This window comes from Pseudonaja textilis, chromosome 3 (genome assembly GCF_049901715.1).
Source record: "Pseudonaja textilis isolate UNSWEBS1 chromosome 3, rPseTex1.2, whole genome shotgun sequence".
Lineage (NCBI taxonomy): Eukaryota > Metazoa > Chordata > Lepidosauria > Squamata > Elapidae > Pseudonaja > Pseudonaja textilis.
Window position 1 is genome coordinate 140852331 of NC_141992.1, and position 23644 is coordinate 140875974.

The 23644-nt window shown below is 37.7% G+C and overlaps 1 protein-coding gene and 1 pseudogene across 2 annotated transcripts; both read right to left on the reverse strand.

Moving 5' to 3' along the window:
- Positions 1-1545: 1545 nt before the first annotated feature.
- On the reverse strand, positions 1546-12830 carry RBFA (ribosome binding factor A). The gene is made up of 7 exons (XM_026699495.2): positions 12461-12830; positions 10623-10665; positions 9200-9376; positions 6638-6750; positions 5851-5935; positions 2774-2847; positions 1546-2120 (listed from the first exon to the last, which is right to left on the reverse strand). Exons 1-7 carry the CDS (start codon positions 12664-12666, stop codon positions 1769-1771), a joined length of 1050 nt encoding a protein of 349 aa, XP_026555280.2. The 5' UTR covers positions 12667-12830; the 3' UTR covers positions 1546-1768.
- A 1897-nt stretch (positions 12831-14727) lies between these two features.
- LOC113435405 (uncharacterized) lies at positions 14728-22378 on the reverse strand (annotated as a pseudogene). The gene is made up of 6 exons (XR_015742988.1): positions 22358-22378; positions 21510-21895; positions 20335-20505; positions 19450-19628; positions 17133-17229; positions 14728-15005 (listed from the first exon to the last, which is right to left on the reverse strand). The product of XR_015742988.1 is annotated as an uncharacterized LOC113435405 (transcript).
- Positions 22379-23644: the final 1266 nt, after the last annotated feature.

Sequence of the window (23644 nt, forward strand, 5' to 3'; positions counted from 1 at the left end):
GGGGTTTTGGTACCATTTTCTAAAAGCAGCTTGCCCTTGTCTTCTTCCGAGGGCTGAGAGATTGATTAATCGAAGATTAGCCAGATAAGGAGGGACTGGTACTCACAGTCTCCCCGTTTCTAGCTTGGTGTCTTTTAACCACTATACAAAATTGTCTAACCTGAAGTCCAAGCATTCCTTAGTGATCATCTACCCAACATCTACCCTGACACTGCTTAGCCTAAAATCTGCAACACACGGACACATGCAGCGCACACAAGATGTCAGGTGCTGCCACTGAAATGAACTATCCATTTGATGCTAAAATAATATCCAACATTATTGCATATACTGGTAGATGAGGATCCTTGAGCAATTCCCGCTGCTGTGGAATACTCAGAAGGTGCTAGGCCTGTGATGGCGAACCTATGGCACAGGTGGCACGCAGAGCCATTTCTGCGGGCATGCAAACCCCAGCCAAACTTACCTGCACTGTGCATGTGTGCACCACCCAGCTGATTTTCAGCCCGTTTGAGGCCGTTTTCACACACACTCCGAGGCTCGAGGGAAGCCTCTGCAGCCTCGGGAGGCCAAAAAAAATGGACCTTCTGGAAATACCGGAAGTGCCCATTTTCAGCCTTCAAAGGGCCTCTGGAGCTCGGGGAAGGTCATTTTCGCCCTCCCAGAGGCTCAAGGGAAGCCTCTGCAGCCTCAGGAGGTTGAAAAATGGGCCTTCTGGAAATCCTGGATGTGCCAAAACAGGCCCGTTTTTCAACCTCCCAAGGCTACAAAGGCTTCCCTCAAGCCTCCGGGAGGGCGAATACAGCCTCAAACAGGCCAAAAATCAGCTGGGAGGTGTGCGCACGCACAGTGCAGGTAAGGGGGCGGGGGTGTTGCACGCATATGCGCAGGGGGTGGGGCACATTGCATGGTGGGTGCCAGCACGTGTGCTTTCGGCACACTACAATGAAGAGGTTCACCATCACTACGCTAGGCTAATCATTAGCTCTTGAGCACAAGACTAATTCTAATGTATGAAAACTCATAACAAGGCTTTCAGGAGGCAGACAACATTGACAATGAAATGACATATTATGATCCGCCTTGTCTACCTTGTCTTTACAATTAGCAAGTCAGACTACACATTAAAACAAGATTAGTTGTTGATTTACAGTTAGTTACAATTCATTTAGTGACCGTTCAAAGTGCCAAAAATGGGATTTATGCCTGTTTTTCACACCTACATCACCACGGTCACACGATCAAAATTCAGTTGCTTGGAAACTGGCATATATTTATGATAGTTGTAGTTTCCTGGAGTCATGTGATCACCATTTGTAACCTTCCAAGCTGGCTTCCAATAACAATGTCAATGTAGAAACCAAATTTGCTTATCAACTGCATGATTCGCTTAACCGTGGGGAAAAAAAATATGAAAAAAGTGGGGCACAACTCATTTAAGTGTCTTGCTTGGCAATGGAAATTTTAGGCTACATTGTGGCTGTAGGTCAAGGCCTATCTACTTTTTCAGAGTTCATCTAACTCAAAAGATTCCACAAGAGTAAAGCAGGTTAACAAGTCAATTTTAATAAAACTAATCATAGGCTGTCAGAGTGGGATATAACAACAAACTATGGTTCTATAAATAAGAAAAAGGGGAAATGAATCATAAAGGAGAAGAGAAATGAGGGAAACTTTCACCATTCAGCAAGGCAATGATTGAATCTTTTGTAATGGGGTAGTTCAAAGTGACCCATAGTTTTATAAAATTCATTTAAAGTTGAGCGTTCTACTTTTCTTTTCCCAATTCATTACCATCTTCCTTTGGCTTGTACTCCAGCTCCTCATTCTCTGAAGATGAAACTTCATTGTCCCAATAATCTTTGCTGTATCTCTCCATCAAATATTCCTCAGGATTAAGGTCGTCATTGTAAACTTTCCTAGCTTTCTTCCTCTTCATTTTCTTTTGCCGTATCTCAGCCAACTGTGTCTCTAGGACTGAAGTCCCTTCCAGTACCTCCTTCTTTTTCATTTTTTTGTAATCCATTATTTGCTTGTTTAATGCTTTATGATCAATTCCAAATAGATTGGCGTGGGTGGATTGCTCTGCATGGGTATCAGCCATGATGGATCTTTCCTCACTGCAGGAAATGGAGTAAACAATGACACATACAGGCCTAAGATATCTGATGTTTGCATATAATCCTGATTTTTCCGGATCCCCTGCAATTTGTACCACTTGGGGAAGTGTCCCTTACCCTCCCAGAGTTTTTAAGTCATCCCTGTAGTTAAAAGAGGGGATAACAATAGAAAAACTGTGCTATATAATCAGCCGTTCAACTGCACAACTGGACATTTCTATAGTCTTCTAGTAAAAGGCATTTTAATAGATACAGGTACTCCTCGATTTACAATGGTTCATTTAGTGACCATTCAAACTTACAACAGCACTGAAAAAAGTGACTCATGACCATTTTTCACACTTATGACTGTTGCAGCATCCCCATAGACAGGTGATTTATATTTGGATGCTTGACAACTGACTCATGACGGTTGCAGTGTTCTGGAGTCATTTGCAACCTTCTGACAAGCAAAGTGAATGGGGAAACCAGATTCACTTAACAGCTATGTCAAATAATTTAACCACTACAGTGATTCACTTAACAAATGTGGCAAGAAAAGTCATAAAGTGGGACAAAACAAATTTCTCACTTAACAAGATAAATTTTTGGCTCAATTGCGGTCGTTAAGTATTTTTCACTACCTCAGGAATGCACTTGCTCGACTAATTTACCTGAAATCATTCTCAATTAATTCATTTTCTTCTTCTTCAGGCCCCATGTCAGCAATTGCCAATAATTTCTCAACCTGTACCAATGTAAAAGGAAAGAAAACACTGAAATTGTCCAGAAATAAGACTGTTCTGTTCACAATCAGAATATAAAGAATAAATTCTAAATTCCATACATTTTGTGTGTTGGCTTCAAGCATGACACAATGTTAAAAGGAAGACTTCCACTTATTTTGAAAAACTTTTCTTGTGGTCCATCTAATTTTTTTCAAGGCACAAAGAGATGAAATCTGTATCATTTTATGGAAATAATTAAAGTATTAAAAGCCTTTGGGAAAGTTGTAGGACCTCCAGAGGAAGAAATGGTGAATTGAAGATGATTGTGGCAGAATGAAGAGCCAGTGAGTAGAATGGCTCTTCGATAATTCCTTTCCGGACAAGGGGAAGGCTTGAGATCACCAACAAATGCTCCAGACTTCTGCTCTTCTCAAAGAGAACAGAAAACAGCAATCTTCAGCATGCTTAGAGCTTTGGGAAATGAGACCTCAACTACAGTTGGTACTTTAAAGATGCTATATTTGCATACTTTCCTTTGTAATCATTTTGTAGGAGATGACCAGGCAGGGCCCAAGAGAAGGCTTAAGCACATCATCAATTTAGAATCCCTTCACGCTCACAAGAGATCTAAGCCCAACCCTCCTTGAATTCCATTGATTCTTATCTATTATCAATTTGCCTTGATACTTGTTTAGAAGTAACATGAAATAAATTTGTATTCATTTTGGACCTAATTTCAATTAGTGTCCGACACACTTTCAGAAATTTCTGCTTTTCAGCTATTAGAAACCTTTGGGAATGATAAGTTTGATAACAAGTTTGATAGCACCAGATGTTTCCTTCTATCTTTAACAAAAGATTTTTTTTAACTATAGGTTGAATAACTTTTTAAAAGGGGGGGAGCAGAATAAACAGCAAAAAGATGATTAAAACTTTGATTTTGGGAAGTCACAAATGGACTAAGTCCTCTTTGGAATTAATTATAACAAATCCTTCCCATGGGAAAACTCTTTTGTTTTAATTTTTTTTTAAAAGTAGAAACCTTTGGATTGACAGGTTTATACCCTATGACTATCATTAAGTGTTGTACCTTATGATTCTTGACGAATGTATCTTTTCTTTTATGTATACTGAGAGCATTTGCACCAAGACAAATTCCTTGTGTGTCCAACCACACTTGGCCAATAAAAAATTCTATTATATTGATAACAACAGATGAGTTTCCCTCAATCCTTAATGAAAAAATTGAACTGCAAGTTGAAGAACTTAAACAAGGAGGATAAACAGCAAAAAGATGATTAAAACTGTAATTTTAGAAAATTCAAATGGACTAAGGGTAGCTTTTGGAATTTATCATAAAGAATCCTCATAGTGGGAAAATTCTTTCTTTTATTTTTTTTAAAAACAAGGTTTTAAAAAAACTGAACATTAGAGGGTGCTAAATATTATAATGAAGGGACACCTAAATGACTTAGTTACAAAATAAAGCAAAATATTTTAAATTTTGAACATATTGAAGGATATTTTTGAAGAACAGACTCAGAAGTTAATTTTAATAGCATCAGCAGAAACATCTACCTTTGACTACATCTGACAAGGCTGAGACTAAGTTGAAACTGGATTTATAAATGCCAGGCTACAAGAAAGATATGGAAAAAGATGCTACTCTGGACATACAAAAGAAATAGGCTGATGTATTAACAGTTACAAGGGATATACAAATAACAAACCAAGAGGATAATTTTCCTTTATTGGGTTTACAAAAGAGGAAGGTTTGTTAGAGTTTTGAAGAATCTCATGAGAAGGGACCAAGAAAAAATAATGAAAAGAAATCAAGTTCTAGCCTAGAAAGGATTAAAGATTACGATTGTTTGAAGTTAAAGGAACATAAAGTTGGTGTATTTGATCTAGGTTAAAATAGATGTGTTGTCATCTCTAATAATCCTTAATGGACTTTTATTGACACCAGGACTAAATGACAAAGTGTTATCGGAGGCTTTATGGAAAGAAGAGATCATTTGTTATATTTTAAGAGAAGGTGATAAAGTACTAAAAAAATTATCCTTGTGATTATACTATGTCATTTCTTTATATATTAGTTTTCTTTTTTAAAAAAACTATGTTCTTACTTTTCTCCTTTTCCTTTTTTGTTTCTTTTCTGCACCTGGTCTCTTTATTCTCCTACATTTAAAAATGTATTATAATCTTTAATAAAATTACTATTAAAAAAGGAATCTTTGAGGGGGTTGCTTAAGATTTTACTGTAGCCAAATATATAAGTAGCTCTCATTCACATGAGTTCTGTTCCAGCATAAACCCAAAGGATTACAAAACTCCAGATAATGAGATCTTGAGCCTTGGGAGGTGGGAGTTAGGTTTTGGAGATTATGGTCGTATTCCTCGTGCAAGTGCTTCCTCCACTTTGCTCCACAAATAAAACTGCTTAAAGTGCAGTGTTGCAGACAAACTCTGCCCACAGCCTGGAGTTCGATTCTGATGGGGCTCATGCTTGATTTAGCCTTCCATCTTTCCAAGATCGGTAAAATGAGGACCCAGATTGTTGGGGGCAATATGCAAATAATGCTTCTACATTGTGCTATAAAGCACTATTATATAAGTCTAAATGCTATTGCTATTCTCCAACAGGTACCTTAACGTAGGTCACAGCAAGTCTCACTGGGTGTCTGTGAAGCAATGTATGACTGTTGCAGTAGCTGGTCTTGCTGCAACTGTTTGTAACTCAGCACCAGATAGTAATCAGAATGAGCCCTGTGGTTCTTTAACAAACTTGGTGGTCTCTTGTGCAGACAGCTTTTTCCTCCTAATTATGTTATTCTACCTTTACAAAGTGTACTTTACATACATATTATACATATACTGTAAACATTTAATATAAATGTAAACTGTATATATTTAAATAGTAAGTTTTAGCTATCTTAAGGTTGTGACTCTTTCTACAATTTTAAAGGAAAGAACTTCAGTTAAATTACCCTAAAAACACAGACATATAGGAAATTTCTTACCTCTCTTATAGCCTCCTCTTCTCTGTCCCTAACAAATGTTATTGAAGGAACATTTACCCGGATACGATAGGATACCAGAAGATGTCTAGAAAGAAAATTTTTTTTTAACATCTACATTATTATGTATGAAGGCAACCTAAAAGTATTTTCTGCAAGCTTCTCTTTTAAAGATGGAGGGAATAGGTTTAAGTTATAAATACACATAATCCTCGACTTATACCCACAATTAAGCCTAAAGTTTCTGTCACTAAGCTAGGCAGTGGGTAAATGAGTTTCCCCCCTTTTTATTACCTTTTTTTGCCAGAGTTGTTAAGCAAATTGCTTCAATTGTTAAGTGAATCATGTGGTCATTAAGTGAATCTGGCTTTCTCCACTGACTTCGCTTGTCAGAAGCCAGCTGGGGAGGTTACAAATGGTGATTGCATGACCTCCCTGCTCCCCCCATCCCCACCCCGGGACAGTGCAATATATACAGGAGAGTTGCCAAGCAACCAAATTTTGATCACATGACCAATAATGGGGATGTTGAAATGGTCAAACAAGTGTGAAAAACAGTCACAGGTCACTTTTTTCAGTGCCATTGTAACTTCCAACAGTCACTAAATGAATAGTTGTAAAGTGAGAACGACCTGTAGGCCATTATTCTGTTAATTCTGGGTGTCAAAATGTGAAGGAGGGCCACTGTATTTTTCTATATAAGTATCCCCCCACCACCACATTCTACAGGCCAAAATCAGCCAATTCTTTAAGGGAAGTTTTCTTGACCATAGATAGGCCATACTAGTACCTAATATATGATGCTTTTCTCTGTAGGGCTTGCTGAATATATTCATCCTTTTCTGCATTGCCGGAACTCTTCCAATATACGCGACATATTGCAAAATCTGATGTGAGGGAAGCCTAAAAAATTTACAATGCTACACTTGAAATGCAGATTTCACATTTGAAAGGAGCGCTACAGACAATTCTATCTCAAATCTGCACAAGTGAAAGAGTTTGCTATTAAAAACAGTGCTACCATCTCAACTGTTGGCAGTGGAAAGAAGATATATTTCTACTTCACAGACATTTAAAAGGGAATTATTAACCAAGAAAGAAAAAGGATATAAATCGAAGGATAATTGTTCTGCAAGAAAATGGAAGAAGCTGTCCGTTATATATGGATACAGTTTCCCCAAGCGATATAAGTTCCATTTTAAAGTAGGGAGGTTCCAATATTGCAGATACAATTGAGTTTAATGCTGATTCTGATGAACATCAATGGAAATTACACTATTAATTACGTGTTGAAGAAATCTAGATGTCAATACATTTCTATATATTTCATGGGATATATAGAAATGAAATAGTTATAAACACAGTTAAAAACATCTGAAAGTATCATACCCCAACTCTCCAATGACAAAAGCAAATTACCCGTACACTTGGATTTTAAATCAGAGAAAATCAATGTATACTGAATATAACACACTAACACAGGGGTCTCCAACCTTGGCAACTTTAAGCCATGCTGGGGAATTCTGGGAGCTGAAATCCGCCAGGCTTAAAGTTGCCAAGGTTGGAGACCCCTGCACTAACAGAAGAGCAAAAAAAGAATGTAGGGTTAAGCACCAATGTAAGGAAAAGTACAGGAGGTCCTCAACTTACAACCACAATTGAGCCCAAAATTTATGTTGGTAAGCAAGACATTTGTTAAGTGAATTTTGTCACATTTTACGGTCTTTTTTGCCACAGCGGTTAAGTGAATCTTAATTAATATTAAGTTAGTAATATTGTTGTAATATGGTAACTGAATCTGGCTTCACCATTGACTTTGCTTGTCAAAAGGTTGCAAAAGGGGATCGCATGAATTCAGGATACTGCCACCGTCATAAATATGAACCAATATGAATTTTGTTCAGGATGCTGCAACGGTCCTAAGTGCATGAAAAAGGTACTTTTTTTCCAGTGCTGTTGTAACTTTGAAATGGTCAGTAAATGAACGTAAGTTGAGGATTACCTGTAATAGCCTCTCTCAAGGAGATACCATTCTTGTAATAAGGATTTTTTGAAGCCTTTATCTATGACCATTAGTCTGTCATCTGCACCTCTGTAACTGTCTGGCTTGGTTCTGCAACCCAACAAGACAGACACAGACTCCAGAGAGTAATTAGGACTGCAGAAAAAAACAATTACTGCCAACCTGCCTTCCATTGAGGACCTGTATACTGCATGAGTCAAAAAGAGGGCTGTGAAAATATTTACAGACCCCTCACATCCCGGACATAAACTGTTTCAACTCCTTCCCTCAGAACAATGTTCTGCACACCAGAACTAGACACAAGGACAGTTTTTTTTTTTCCGAACGCTATCACTCCTCTAAACAAATAATTCCGTCAACACTGACCAACTATTTACAAAGTCTGCATTACTATTAATCTTCTCATCACTCCTTATCACCAGCTCCCCAACTTGTGACTGTATGATTATAACTTTGTCACTTGTATCCTTATGATTTATATTGACTGTTTCCCAGTACGATTTGATTGCTTATTGTACCCTATGACTGTCATTAAGTGTTGTACCTGATGATTCTTGACTCTTGACGAATGTATCTTTTCTTTCATGTATACTGAGAGCATTAGCATCAAAACAAATTCCTTGTGTGTCCAATCACCTTATGTGTCCAATACAGAATTAATTCATTCTTTCTTTCTTTCTTTCTTTCTTTCTTTCTTTCTTTCTTTCTTTCTTTCTTTCTTTCTATCTTTCTATCTATCTATCTATCTATCTATCTATCTATCTATCTATCTATCTATCTATCTATCTATCTATTACTAATATATTAAAGGAATATTCTGTTTTAAGCCCTCCTGCTAGTAGATCATGAGTAATGGTACATCTGTGTCTACTGAGCTTCTCTTCCATAACTTCCAGCTGAATAGGATTGCAAATTAAATGTAAAAGCATACGCAGGAATGGTATAAAATGGCATTATCAATTTATAACACAGGTGGCTCACAATGGAGCTGTTGTGACTTGTGGACTTCAACTCCCAGAATTCCTGAACCAGCCATGCTGGCTCAAGAATTCTGGGAGTTGAAATCCTCAAGTCATAAACGGACCATCGTTTCCCACCTGTGATTGACAATGTAGTACAACTGTCCTTGATACCTTCGCTGTACAATGCAATAAATAACGGCAATAAACCATAAGCAATATATGTAAAACAGCTCTCAATGCAATCCAATGCAATAAAATAAATCACAGCAACATCTGCACAGTTTCCTGGACGCAATTGCAATATCAGATGTTTCTGCTTGGACACATAATTAAAGGATTTTGCTGGACTGATATGATTTATACTTGCCTTAAACACTTCCACATTGAGATCATAAAGTTCTTGGCCAGCTAGAGGGGTGCCCAGTAGGTCCCTCACAGCTTGAAAAAACAGAACGTCCAAAGTTTTCTTACGAATGCTATCTTGTTTTCTGATCTTTGGAGGTCGTAGCTTTAAAACATCTGTCAAGCTGGAGGGTTTGCACAGCTTTAAAAAACAAGAGATTGCATAAAACAAACATTTTTGGCATTGGGCATAACTTTTTAGACAGGAGTGCATTTCTTTAAGGATCCAGTAGAACTGCTGCTATTTCTCTGTTTTTCATTACCCTTGTTTTCCTGTACTTTTGATACAAAGCTGCCCTATAATAATTAAGTGGAAACAATTCCTACCATTCTATAAATATTGAAATGAAAACAGGAAACAAAGAGCTGAATTTCAATTACATCTCATAAGTATACAGCTGAATTTAGATTTCAAGGATTTATAATATTATTTATAATAATCAATCACATTTCAGTATATTTTAGTTTTTAAAAAGAACCATCTCCTCTAAGCGGAGGTCAGTCATAACTCAATATTAAGTAACAGTCCCAATTATATTTGTTTATCTCACGTCTCTTCATATACAGTATCATATTTTTAAAAAGATGTCTATTAATTTATGGAAGTGACATAATTCTTCTATGTAACCTGATTATGAGCAACACTTCAGCATAGTTATTTCAAATACCTATATTCTTAAATTTTGATGTTTTTATATAGATATCCTTTCGAAGAAGAGCTGCATAGCTGGAAATATAGTACAACAGCAAAAACGTAAAGTATATCAATCATAAATAATCACAAATAATTGGATACCTACTAAACATCTGATAAATCTAAAAAAATGGTAAAACAAATTGTCAAATCTAAAAAAAAAATGTCAAATAGACCACCATCCACACAGAGCTGAAGAAGCTTCTTGGATGAGAGCAAAACGTCTTCGAAAAAACCCCCAGAAAGTTTAGTTGCCTCTTGAAAAAGCATCTTTGGGACAACCATGGCCTGGATGACTGAAAATCTCCATAGACATTTATAATTACACTGTAAATATTTTGAGTCCTTTTTACTAAACCTGTAATATCTGTAAATAACAACCTAATGCTGCTATTTAGGTGTTGATGTGGCTTTATTCTATTCCTATACCACTCCCTGATGAAAACAGTAAATGACAAAATACAATAGCGTAACAATTATTTATTTATTTCTAATTCAGTATGAAATACAATACAACTTCAATGAAAACAAATAGCTACCATTGCTTTATGCAATTCTGGGGGAAGTCACATTTTAATGTTTACTTGAATCCCAAGAAAGCTACATAATCTAGTACAATTATCATAATACAGTATAGAAATTATACAAAATTTATGAAATTTTGCCTCTAGATTAAGGGATTTTTTGTTCTTACCACTTCAGATCCAAGGGTAGGACTAGAATACCAAAACTTCTTCCTTTAAAGATTAGAGACAGAAAATAATTGTATGCTTTAATAACTATAAAATATTTTATGCATTATTTTATTTTGCAAAATCTAGCTGAAAAATAACTTTAACAAGGGCATTAAATACTTTATAAAGCTATCAAAACTCACTCATACATTGTTCATGAACAAACATGACATGCGTTACCATTAAACCATAATTTATTATTACCTCTTATAGCAGTTTTCAACTTGGACAACTTTCAGATGTGTGGACTTGAACTCCCAAAATTGCCAGCTTGCATGCATGTTATCTGGGAAATTCTGGGAGTTCAAGTGCACCCATCTTAAAGTTGCCAAGATTGAGAAACACTGCCTTACTAAGAACATAGTAATAATTCAATCATGAAAGGTTCATATCACACACAAATAAAAATCAATTCAGCAAATGAAGATGGGAGTTCAGGGTTCCAATCCAAAACTCACAGCTCCAAAATTTATGAGTTTAGACTCAGTATTTTACAACAACCTATGTCACATACAGACTGATTAATAACAGCTAAACAGCCAATAAAGCATTTATTTATTATTGTCAGATGCTCTAGTATTTAAAGCAAGGGTCTTCAAACTTAGCAAGTTTAAGACTTCTGGACTTCATCTCCCAGAATTCCTGAGCTAATATGACAGGAGGAGGATTTCTGGGAGTTGAAGTCCACAAGTCTTAAAGCTGTCAAGTTTGAAGGCCCCTGATTTAAAGCAGGCATTGTGCCAATCAGTGTAACTTACTTACTTAAAATGAGTCAAGTGACTCACTGAGGCTGCTTTCTAAAACCACACAAAGGTCGGCGCTGTAATTACCTTTAACTTAGAACCAGTTTCGTGTAACTAAGTCCCGGTACAGGCAATCCTCAACTTGCAATAGTGCACTTAGTGACCATTCAAAGTTACCTCACTGAAAAAAATGAGCAATGTCCATTTTTCTCACTTAGGACCATTGCAGTATTCCCACAGTCACGTGATTTACATTCGGATGCTTGACAACTGACTCGCATTTATGACAGGTACAACATCCTGGAGTCCTGGGATTCCCCTTTTGCAGTCAGTAGGGAAGCCAGATTCATTTAACGACGATGTTAACAGCTGCAGTGATCCGCTTAACAAATGTGGCAAGCAAAGTCGTAAACTGGGGCAAACCTCCCTGAACAAACCTCCCCCTCACTTGGCAACTTGAATTCTGGAGCTCTTTTGTGGTCGTAAGTTGAGGACTGCCTGTACAGCTTGTTTCTGTGTTACAGGAGGGATAAAGCTGCAAGTGCAATGCCTATTGCACTCTATTATTTCAGAGAATGGCGAGGGATCAAACGTTCCAGAGCAAGGCTCTTCAAAACTTGGCAAGTTTAAGACTTGTGGACTTCAACTCCCAGAATTCCTCAGCTAACATGACTGGGAGGAGGAATTCTGGGAGTCGAAGTCCACAAGTCTTAAAAGCTGTCAAGTTTGAAGACCCCCATTCCAGAGAAACGGGATCAAGCTTCTGTCAACAAGAAGAAAAAAACAAGCAAACAGGAGGACTATAATTCGGAAGGCAAAATGGTGACCGGGTTTGTAAAGGGATCTCAGTCAGGAGGGCGACGCTGCCTATCAAGCCGCATAGGAGGATTAGAGCAGAGGTCTCCAACCTTGGCAACTTTAAGACTTGTGGACTTCAACTCCCAGAATTCTCCAGCCAGAGAGGCAAACGTCTCCTAGCCACGAAACCGTTATCGTTCCGCGGTTCAGCACCCCGTTCAGGTTCGGGGGCAAAAGGAAGGGGGGAATCCACTCACTTTTTTTTAACCAGGAACTTTCTGAGCAACTCACTAGGGGATCGGCAGAGTCGTCTGGAACAGTGCAGAGGCCGAGAACAGCCGGGGCACGTTACCCCGGAGGGGCCTCCCAAAGCGGGGAGCGACCAAGGCGGACTCGCCGCTTTCCTGGCCGAGGTGAGAGCGAAAGCGGCAGCCGCCGTCAAGCCGTGCCGAACGTTCCACATTGTAAGCCGGAGTCCTAGAACGGGGGAACGCCAAGCCTCGCTTCCTCCGGATGCGCAACTCACGACACCCACCGCCTCGAACAGCGCTCTTTCCACAGCGCCCCCCAGCGACTAGGAAGGACTTCTTGGGGACCTGAGCTTCGACAAAGTCGCCACGTTTATATGGTCTTTAGAGAGTCTCAAAGTCATCCAGGTCGGGGTGGGTGGGTGGTGGTCTCTAACCTTGGTGACTTTAAGCTTTGCTGGCTGAGGAACTCTGGGAGTTGAAGTCCACAGTTCTGAAAGCCCCCAAGGTTAGAGACCCCCTGATCCAGGTCATGGTTGTCCCAAAGGTGCTTTTTCAGGAGGCAACTGGACTTTCTGGGTTTTTTTTTCTTTTGAAGACGTTTCTCTTCTCATCCAAGAAGCTTCTTCAGCTCTGGCCAAATGGTGGGGAATGGAAGGATTTATACTCCATGCAGGCAGCGGGTTAAAGGAGGAAAGGAACCAGGAGCACCACTCAGCTGACCCTGAGGACACAGATCAACCTTCAAGGGCTTCAACAACTCACTAAAAAGATGCAAGGAATATAAACCCTTCCATTGCCCACTATCCTGTCAGAGCCGAAGAAGCTTCTTGGATGAGAAGCGAAACATCTTCAAAGAAGGGGAAAAAAAACAGTTCAGTTTCAGTTGCCTCCTGAAAAAGCACCTTTGGGTCACCATGTTTATAGTGACCCATTTGGTAGATTTCCAATTCGCTTTTTCTCAAGGAGTTAAGGCAACTTGGCTTTCTTTCTTTTGGATTGCACACAGTTAGCCAGACTGGGTTTGGCATTTGTATCCAATGATCAAGGCCTTCCCAAGGATGTGGGATAGGCAGATGTGAATGCTTGATAGCATTAGAGGGATCGTTGCAAGATGTCAGCTGTTCTGAGGAAAGCGATTGACTGGTGGTAATTTTGTCAGTGCTGATGATGTTCAAGTGGTGCTCCAGTTGTTTTGGGATCACATTCAAGGCACCTATTACTGTGGTCCATTGCATAGTCAGCCAAATTTTCAAACTGGATTTGGCATTTGAGTCCACCTATTGAGTCCTTCCCAAGGACCCGGGATAGGCAGTATTATTGTATTTCTCCACAACAACCTTGCGAAGTAGGATGGGCTGAGAGTGACTGGGCCAAAATCATTCAGGGAGATACCATGGCTCAAATGTGGGTCTCTCCAGACCTAGTCTGATATTAACATTACGCTGATGTACGTATTTGTTCTTTTTCTGATTATATTATAGGATGAGTTTTCCTGTCATCCAAACTGAAAAAGGGCAGTTCCAGTAATCTATAACTCCAGTCACATCTAGAGTTCTTGCTCTGCCATAAAGTTGCAAATTTCACCTCAATAATATTTTACAGGCTCAAAAGTCCAGGATTTCTTCAGTAACATCATAGAGTATTCGCAATAGTAGAGACTACAAAAATTGAATATGTAGGATAGTTTAAACTATATGCCCTCAAATCTCACAGGTATGCTATATGAGTCCTAACCACATCAATTATCTCAGGGTCCTCCTTTAGAATACATATTTACACATATATATTTACACATATATATTAGTCTTATTTCAAAACTGACATATTTGGGAATAAGTCCTATTAATTTTAATGCTTAAATTTAATCTTCATTAAGTCAGCTGCTATTTTCAGAGTAATAGCCTATCCCACAGATGATATTTGGCAAAATATCTCAGATACCTTTAGCAGTAAACCTTATTTGAAAACAAACCCTTCAAACACTGATTCATACAACTAGGACGCTCATCTGATGCATCCAGTGAAAAGGAATGACAGATATTTTTACTTTTCAGGTTTGTTTTCCATTCCATTTAACAAAGCTCGTAGAACAAACGGAACAACATAAACGAACATGAACAAAACATACCCAAAAGCATGTTTATTTTTTTCCCCAAGGAAGTTAAATCCTGATCGGTAATCAAAATCAAATTCATTACTTTGGTATAAACTAGGGGTTTCCAAATTTGTTAATTTTATGCCTTGTGGACTTCAACTCCAAAAATTCCCCAGTCAGCATGGCTGGCTGAGGAATTCTGGGAGTTGAAAACCATAAGTTTTGGAGTTGCCAAGTTTGGAGACTCCCGGTATAAACTTTAAAGACAAATATAGAAATACTTTATCCCAACAAAGCACATGTTACTCGTGGACTTCATGAGGGACTGGGAGGCCATTTACAGCTGCCAGAACAGTTTCAACCATCCTTTCCATCATATGGCGGCGGGCTGGTGAAGTTGCAGATCCAATGTGGGGTGTTGTGATGACATTCTTTAAATGCAATAAAGCATGATCTCTGAAGGAAAAGAGAGAGAGAAAAGTTGTCCATTTATTTTAAACTTGATGCGCCACACTTATGGCACTGAACTGAATATGGGCATTTATATAGTTTAGTCTTTCAAAGTTCTCAGAAAATAGAATCAGATTGTTAATATTCGGCATTTCTTAATTCAAGCATCTCCTCACTTCTGCTTCTGGTAGCACATAAGTACAATAATGGGGAATACATGGACCCTGTCCATTTTTCCTGGGGAGTGTTTATTATCCCATAAGCCACTTTGCAGGAGAGTATTGGCAGGCAACATAACATGCAGCCAATCCATCTTGCAAAAGTGAGTTCTGCACTGGAAGCATTGGGAGTTCTGAAGCGGAGAGTTGAGGATTCCAACATGTATCAGTGGACTCTGTTTAGATGTTCCCACAATACAACTGATTGTAAAGAACTGGGACATAGATTTGGACAGGGATAAATCTATTTTTTTCATGGCTAGTTGACTGGATCAGTTGACCCATTTTTAATGTCCTCACATTCCCCCAGTTAGATGGGTACAGTACTGTGCATACTATATGTACAGCAAGCTTAACTACTGAGAAAAACAAGCTTAGCTAACGAACTGGATGTGTCTTGAAAAAAGCAGTCTATCCTGAGCCATGGAGAGCCAATCATTCTTAGCCCAGTCTTCTCATACAGTGGTGGCTGTGCAGGGGTGGGATTCTACAGGTTCACACCTATTTGCTAGAACCGGTTGTTAACATTCTAAGCAGTTTGGAGAACCGGTTGTTAGAAGAAATTACTGGCCTAATCCTGTAAGGAAGGCAGGAAGGAAACATTCTGGTGTTGCTTACAGAAACCGCCTTTCCATTAACCCTTATTACATTCTTGGCAGGACTAGACTTCCTATCTCTGGAACATCTCTGGAGTTTTTTCCCCCTCCTTTGCTGGTACTTTGTTTGTGTGGAGTGACCATTCAAAGTTACAATGGCACTGAAAAAAATGACTTATGACCATTTTTCACACTTACGACTGTTGCAGCATCCCCACAGTCATGAGAGGCCAAGTGAGGAGATGTGTGCCTCGATGTGATATTGAGTTGGCCACGCCCAGACAATAACATGACCACCAAGCCACGCCCACCAACTAAGCCATGCCCACAGAACCGGTTGTTAAAAAATTTGAATCCCACCCCTGTGGCTGTGAGAAAAATAGAAAGGAAGGTTTCAAGGGTTCAAGGTTACATCCTTGAACTTCTGAAGGCAGACATAATAATATAAAAATAAATAATTGATCTTTAGCATTTAATTTTTACTCCCTACTACTTCCATTTCAGTTCCCTGTGCTTTCCTGTGGCCAGCAAGAGCAATCAGTCCTTCTAGGTCCTTAGGTTGTTTTGAGTTGCTCCACAGAAGAGGAAGCCAATGTTCGAAGCATTTGTAAGACCTTTTTCTGGGGGTATATTTCATTTGTCTTGGAACATTTAAAACTAACTTCTCAGTGTAACTAGAGCAATGATGCATTCACATAATGAAATTAAAACCTATAAATAGCTATAAATCTAATGTTTAAATATTTATAAATCTAAATGCAATTCTCTGTGTGTATACTTGTCATTTTCCCTACAATGTTAATTGGTTTGGAGTGTTTTAATTTTTCCATTAAGCAGGGGGTTGAACGTGATTACCTATATATATATGCTTCCTTTTAACACTATGATTCTTTGAGTATGAATTCCAAGCTTAGTGAACAGCTTCTGCCGAGTTAACTCCATAATCGTTGTCTATTTATCATGGCTAAAAAAATAATGCTACGTTGCTGCTGCAGATTAATTTCACATTTGGAGAACTTAAATCAAGTCACTGTATCATAATAATGTTCACAGAGAAAATCTATCCATGTTGTCACTTATAAACAACATACATCAATCAGTAAAGTAGTATACTATTTCGTCAAATATATTACTCTATTGATTAATAGAGAACATTTGTTTTCTTTGGCATCAGTGGTTAACTCTTTTATCTTAAATAATCCTGCAGACTAGATGAATCAGAGATGAGTCATTTTGGGGTAGAATGCCAAAAATGAAGGAATAAGTAGAGCCCCAAAATCACACTGACATATTAATTCCAAATGAATATTTTTTTTTACCTTGGTAGTAGCTCTGGATAGGTTACATCCAAAGCAGCAGCCTTAATTCTTTTTGTTTGGAGGGCCTTCAGGAGTGCATCTTGATCATCAACTTGACCTGAATTTAAAGCAAACAAGAGAACAATGGTTTTATTAGCTCTATCAAGACATGCCACTTACCAAGCTAAAAAGGGAGATTCATTTCTCTGAATGAGAGCAGTAAATCATTGTTAGATGTGACATGCCACTTTCACACTAAAAGATTGACATTTCTGGTGACAACCATGATGAAAACAAAGAAAGAAATTCCTTATATTTTATTGAGGAGCATTTTGAATGAATGGGGTCTAACATTAAGTTAATGGAATCTTATCACAAAAGGGATTTGGGCAGGGTGGGATTCAAAATTTTTAACAACCAGTTCTGTGGGCGTGGCTTAGACAGTAGGCGTGGCTTGGTGGTCATGTGACTGGGTGGACGTGGCTTGGTGGTCATGTTATTGGCTGGGTGTGGACAACTCCATATCACTCACATCGAGGCACGCATCTCCTCGCCTGGCCTCTCATGACTGTGGGGATGCTGCAACAGTCGTAAGTGTGAAAAATGATCATAAGTCACTTTTTTCAGTGCCATTGTAACTTTGAATGGTCACTCCACACCATCAAAGTACCAGCAAAGGAGGGGGAAAAAACTCCAGAGATGTTCCTGAGACAAGAAGTCTAGTCTTGCCAAGAATGTAATAAGGTTTAACAGAGAGGCAGTTTCTGTAAGCAACACCAGAATGTTTCCTTCCTGCCTTCCATACAGGATTAGGCCAGTAATTTCTACTAACAACTGGTTCTCCGAACTGCTTAGAATGTTAACAACCGGTTCTAGCGAATAGGTGCGAACCTGTAGAATCCCACCCCTGGATTTGGGGTTATAAGAATCAATCAGTTAATACATACAATAACTTAGTTTGAAAAATAAATTAAGAAAAATAAAAGTTCTTAATTTGCGGGCTAGTGGAAAAATCCTTTTATGACTTCCTACAACTCTACGAAGCAACTATGATCAAAATAATGAATTCTATTTTGCTTAACACACCATACCACACAAATATTGTAAATTTGGAAAATATGTGAAAAAGGGCAACCAAAACTATTAGCAACTCCTTGTTATAGTGAAGAACTTGAATAATGTGCTATTCCCCTCAGCTTCTTACTGTTAAAACATTAATTTTCTTGGCAGGAGAGGAATGGTTAAGGAGTTGTGAATGTAAAAAATATTTGACATTTCAGGAAATTTGGAATGGAAAGGAAATGAAAGCAAGCATAATTCCACCTAAGGGAAAGGAATGCAAGAGTGTTTATTTTAGAAAAATGTTAAAGAAAATACTTTACTGTAACCTGTCTGCTGTATGTGTACGTTTGAGTCTTTAATTGATATTTGTAGTTCTCAGGTTGACTATTATTTCAAGGAGGTGTTTTAGATAATGACTAACGTTTACAAATTAAAGCGAACATTTCAGCATCTCTGCTGATTTGTTAACTGAAAATAGTCCCTTATTTACCATGTCCCATGTATGGTTTACCTCTGGAGATCAGAAGCCCAAGAGCAGTAAATAGCAAGAAAAATAACCTGAATGTAAAATGGATACAGGTAGTCCTCAACTTACAACAGTCCATTTAGTGATTGTTCGAAGTTACAACAGCACTGAAAAAAGTGACTTATGGCCATTCTTCACCCTTATGACCATTATGCTCATGTGATTTACATTTGGATGCTTGACAATTAGTTCATATTCATGATGGTTGCAATGTCCCGGCGTCACATGATCACTTTTTGTGACCTTCTGACAAGCAAAGTCAACAGAGAAGCCAGATTCACTTAACAACCATGTTATTAATTTAATAACTGCAGTGATTCACTTAGCAAATGTGGCAAGAAAAGTGTAAAAAATGGGTCAAAACTCACTTAACAAATATCTCACTTAGCAACATAAATTCTGGGCTCAATTGCGGTCATACGTCCATGATTACCTGTAATGGCCATTTAAGTATCAGGAGAACTTTCTTTAGAGCAGTAAGGAGATGTGCAATTAGGGAAAGGTTGCCCAGGAATTCTAAAAATGGGATGACGCATGAACTGGGAAGAACAAGTTTAATCCAGTACAGGTATTTGAAAATATTACAATACCTCAAGCTCTTTAATTGAGAGATGAGGCAGTTGAGTTATAGTCTGCCTTAAATTTTCCCGACAGAATTTCATTTGTAATTCCTTACTTTCTCTCATGTCATAAATGATTTTCACTTTATGGAAAATGTGGCTATAATGAATTTGAAATCATATATACTACCTCTACAGATGTTGATAAGAGTGGCTGTGGGCTTCATGAGTTCTAGTCCCTTTCTCCCAATCAACTTGCATGTCTGAGGGGTCAGATTCACGGTCAACATCACAAAGTCAGCTTGTGGAAGTAAATCTTCCATCTTTTGGCAATAAACTGCACCAACAGCCTGTTCACCTGCTTCATACCTGCAGGACATAATCATTTAATTCTAATTATTAACGCTAGCAATATTTCCACTGATGTTTCGTACCTCCACAGAACTAGTAACAAAGACAATCTGAACATATAAGTACATCCACAAGGCCTCTAACCTGTTACAAAAATGCCTATTCTAACTATTCTTGAAAACTATCTCCTCATGATACAGCCTTCTTCCCATTCTCATACCAGCACCAATACTATTTAGGTACATACTATATTAATCTGTTTCAATGTTGAAATGCTTTTTTTCTATCTTCTCCCAACACAAATCTTGATACATGTACAATATATATTGTTTCACTTGCAAGTAGAGTAAAAATGAAGCAGGTCAGGAATTTGTCTAGCTCAGGGGCCTCCAAATTTGGCAACTTTAATACTTCTGGACTTCAAATCTCAGAATTCCTCAGCCAGCCATGTTTAAGTCCACAAATCTTAAAGTTATCAAGTTTGGAGATTTCCTGGTCTATCTCCTATTGGTGTATTTGGTTGATGCAGGCATGCCTTTCCCTGCAATGTTCATTTGTGGATCTAAAATGTACATTTGGGAAAGTTTAGGAAAAAAGTACTTTTTATACAGGTATCTCTGCAATGGGAGTCAAATGGAGTTATTCATAGTGAGCATAAGAGAAAGATAAAAATAGAAAGGTTAAGAAAATAAATTTTATGCATATATGATCAAGAGCTGGTTACCTTTGGTTTCTGTTATGATCTAAAATTTTCATCTCAAAAGCTTTAGCTCTTTGGGCCACCTTGTAATCAATCCAGCCCATTCCAATGATTCCTAGAATTGCACCAGTTATTTCTTATCCCAACCAGTCGATATTAAAATGTTTAGTGTCAGGGGGACTGCAATCTGATGACCTAAATGTTTAAAAACAAACCAAAAAGAAGTGGATTATGGTAGTACAAAATCAGTCAATAATCAACAGCGCAGGGCTTACTCTTTTGTAGCAAAGCATGTCGACCTTACTCATTCTAAACAGAGGGCGGGTGCCACACCACTTCCTGCTACTGGTATTTGTAGCAAGGGCTCAACTGCCTTGGAGGAAACCTAGAAATCTTTCTTCATGATCCTAGCTACGATGCACAGAGATTCTCTGCTGAATGCATTAGAAAGTGATTGTTCAGAACACACTCTTTGTTTTTATATATTCCAGAATTGCATTATGGCATTAAAATCAGTCTATGGTATCACTAGAGTCAAATTTAACTCTGCTGGGTTTGGAAGCTAGGATGGCAGATCTCTGGGTAAATCTGTACACTGGATTGGAAGTCGGGAAAAAAAACCCAGGATGCGGGCAGCACGCAAAACCACGACCCCTCTGGTCCACGGAAAAACCTCTCTCCACAGAACAGGTCCCTGGTGTCCAAATGGTTGGAGACCATTGATCTGATAGTTCATAAGTTCAGCAGGTTGCTATATCTTGAAAGACCACAACATAATCCTTAAGCAGAGGCAAACCTTGCTAGTTCTTGGATGGGAATCATGAGAATGTTTCTAAGATGTAGACCAAACTGGGTTAAAGACAATGGCAAAATACTTGGTTATATTGTACCTACAAGGGTGTCTTTTTGAAACAATATGAACCCACGAAAACCAATTACATTGGAACATAAAAGATTTAAAGAGTTTCTTCCCCTCCTCCCCCCAATAAAGGAGATTATTTGTTCCTCAGAGTTGAAATGAGGGATCCTGGATGCTCTCTGAGTTTGTAGACGTTTCATTACCCAAAATGATGATGTTACCTACTTGCAGTAATGAAATGTCTGCCAGAAATTGACCAAGCTCAGACAGCACTAAGGGGCCCTCAATCTCTCCCTTCCCCCATCGTACTGTCATTAAATTAACAAAACTTAAATTGTACCTTCCACAATCCTTCTAGCGGAAGTTAGCGTCAAAGCCATTCCTATATCAGCTGTTGAACTGGACACTGCAAAAGGCGTATTAGTTACTTTTATATCAAAGCCGAAGATCAATTTTAAATCAAGGTGATCTATTCCTACACCCAAGACTGCAATGACTTTTAAATTAGGTAGCTCTTCTAGAAGATCCCTGGTAGCCTCAGGTTTATAGGCCCACATAAATATTGCTTGGATTTTTTTCATTAAGTACTTGCTTGTTTTTCAGATATTCATGCATGGTGACGAGTTTAAGATGTTTTTCCAGAAACTCTACATGGTCTTCATAAACTCCATCTGGACTGCCGATGATGCTTATTAATGTATAAGATAGCTCCTGTTTTTCCACAATCTATTTAAACAAAAACAATAGATATTACCTTTATAACACCTATACTAACAGTATACAATTATTAATGTACTGATCTTAGAAAAGTGCATTGATAACAACATTCTAACAGTTTTTGAGAGATTTCACCATTAAAACTAATGATTTTTTTTTTAACCGATGTGAAGATCAAGACGTTTACTTATTCTCATTCATTGAAATTAACACATTGTATAAAAATACACATCCCAAACATACCAGGTAGAAAAATAAGAATGCTGCTAAATTGCTGCAGATATAGCACTTAAAATTGCCCTTCCCCCTCTTTCAATTCTCTCTCCATTTCACTTGACTCAAAGCACAAGTTTGCCAATGATGATCAATGGTACTCTTTGTTCCTCTTTTCCCACCTCATCAAATATAAATTATTTGTTGCTAAATGCATCAGATGCATCTGTTGCTAAATGCAGATATAAATTATTATACCTTGCTAAATGCATCAGTCATTGCAGAAAATAATCCAGTTTAGCTTGCTTCTGAAATCATTACTTGTTTCAAAGAACAATTTGGGAAGATTATCTTTAAATATCTCCCAGCCAGAGTTCCAAAGAAGCCAACAGTGAAGGACTTTGGAATTTAGAGAATACCTTCCTCTGATTTAGGTTCACAACCAATTTACCTCTCTAGATGGGGACTGGCTCAGCTCACCCAGGAAGCTTTTACTAGTGAATGAGGATTTGAAGAGACAGATCCTAGTTTGAGAGGTTATTGTCCTATTTATCAAACTGAGTATCTCTCTGTAGTGAAATTCTTAATTGAAGGCCAACCAATAATTTTTCTATTGGTTATTTCTAGTTTGGCAGCATTGTCTTAACTAGAAAATAGCTATTTTAAACTAAATTGTAAGAGAAAAAATGTATTTATCCTAATTTTCAAGAGTACTCCTTTCAGTTGAAATTACTTATACAATAATAGAAAAATCAGACATCTGGTATTTTAAACAAATATTTTAAAAAGGTAGAGCACATATCATATCAAGAAAAGAAAAGCCTTTTTTTCTGAATCGGTAACTCTCTTGAAATTCAAACTTTAATGTGCATTCTGAATTATCCAAATTCTATATAATAATTCAAGCTACAGTATTCTCACTTCTATTAACATAGAGATCTTTCATAAGAAAAGGGCAAAGTGTAATGGGGAACTCTGAATCAAGCTGTAACTTAATAAGTTATTTGTTAAACTTTTCTCTCTTAACCAAATGCAGCTGGATTATGGCTTGATCATATACTGAATATATATTCATATTCAGTTGAATGAGTCTACTAAAATTTTCTACTAATAAAGTACAAGTATAGTTAGTTGTCTCTGGTGGGCTTATGCAATTTTTTTAAAATACCAAATGCTAAGTCCATTAGAACCACAATGCATTTCTTAACTGGATCTCAATTTCATTAGGTTAAAGAAATTATGTAGGTACAGATAAAGAGCAAAAATACTGCTACTTTTTTGTTACTTCTCAATTATTGCATGAGTATTCTAAGTAATCATTCAAATCTCTTTATAGATCAGAACGCATTGAAAATATTGATCCTATTTGAAAATACATTTTCCTGGAAGTTTTATATTGCTGATTTTGGAAAATTACATGAATTAAAAATAGAAGACAAATAATCAATAATTAAACATACCTTTTAGTACATCCAAAAAGTACATTTTTCTTTGGATAAGTAGAATTTAAAGGTATAGACTTTTGCTCTGGTTGAAAATTAACCC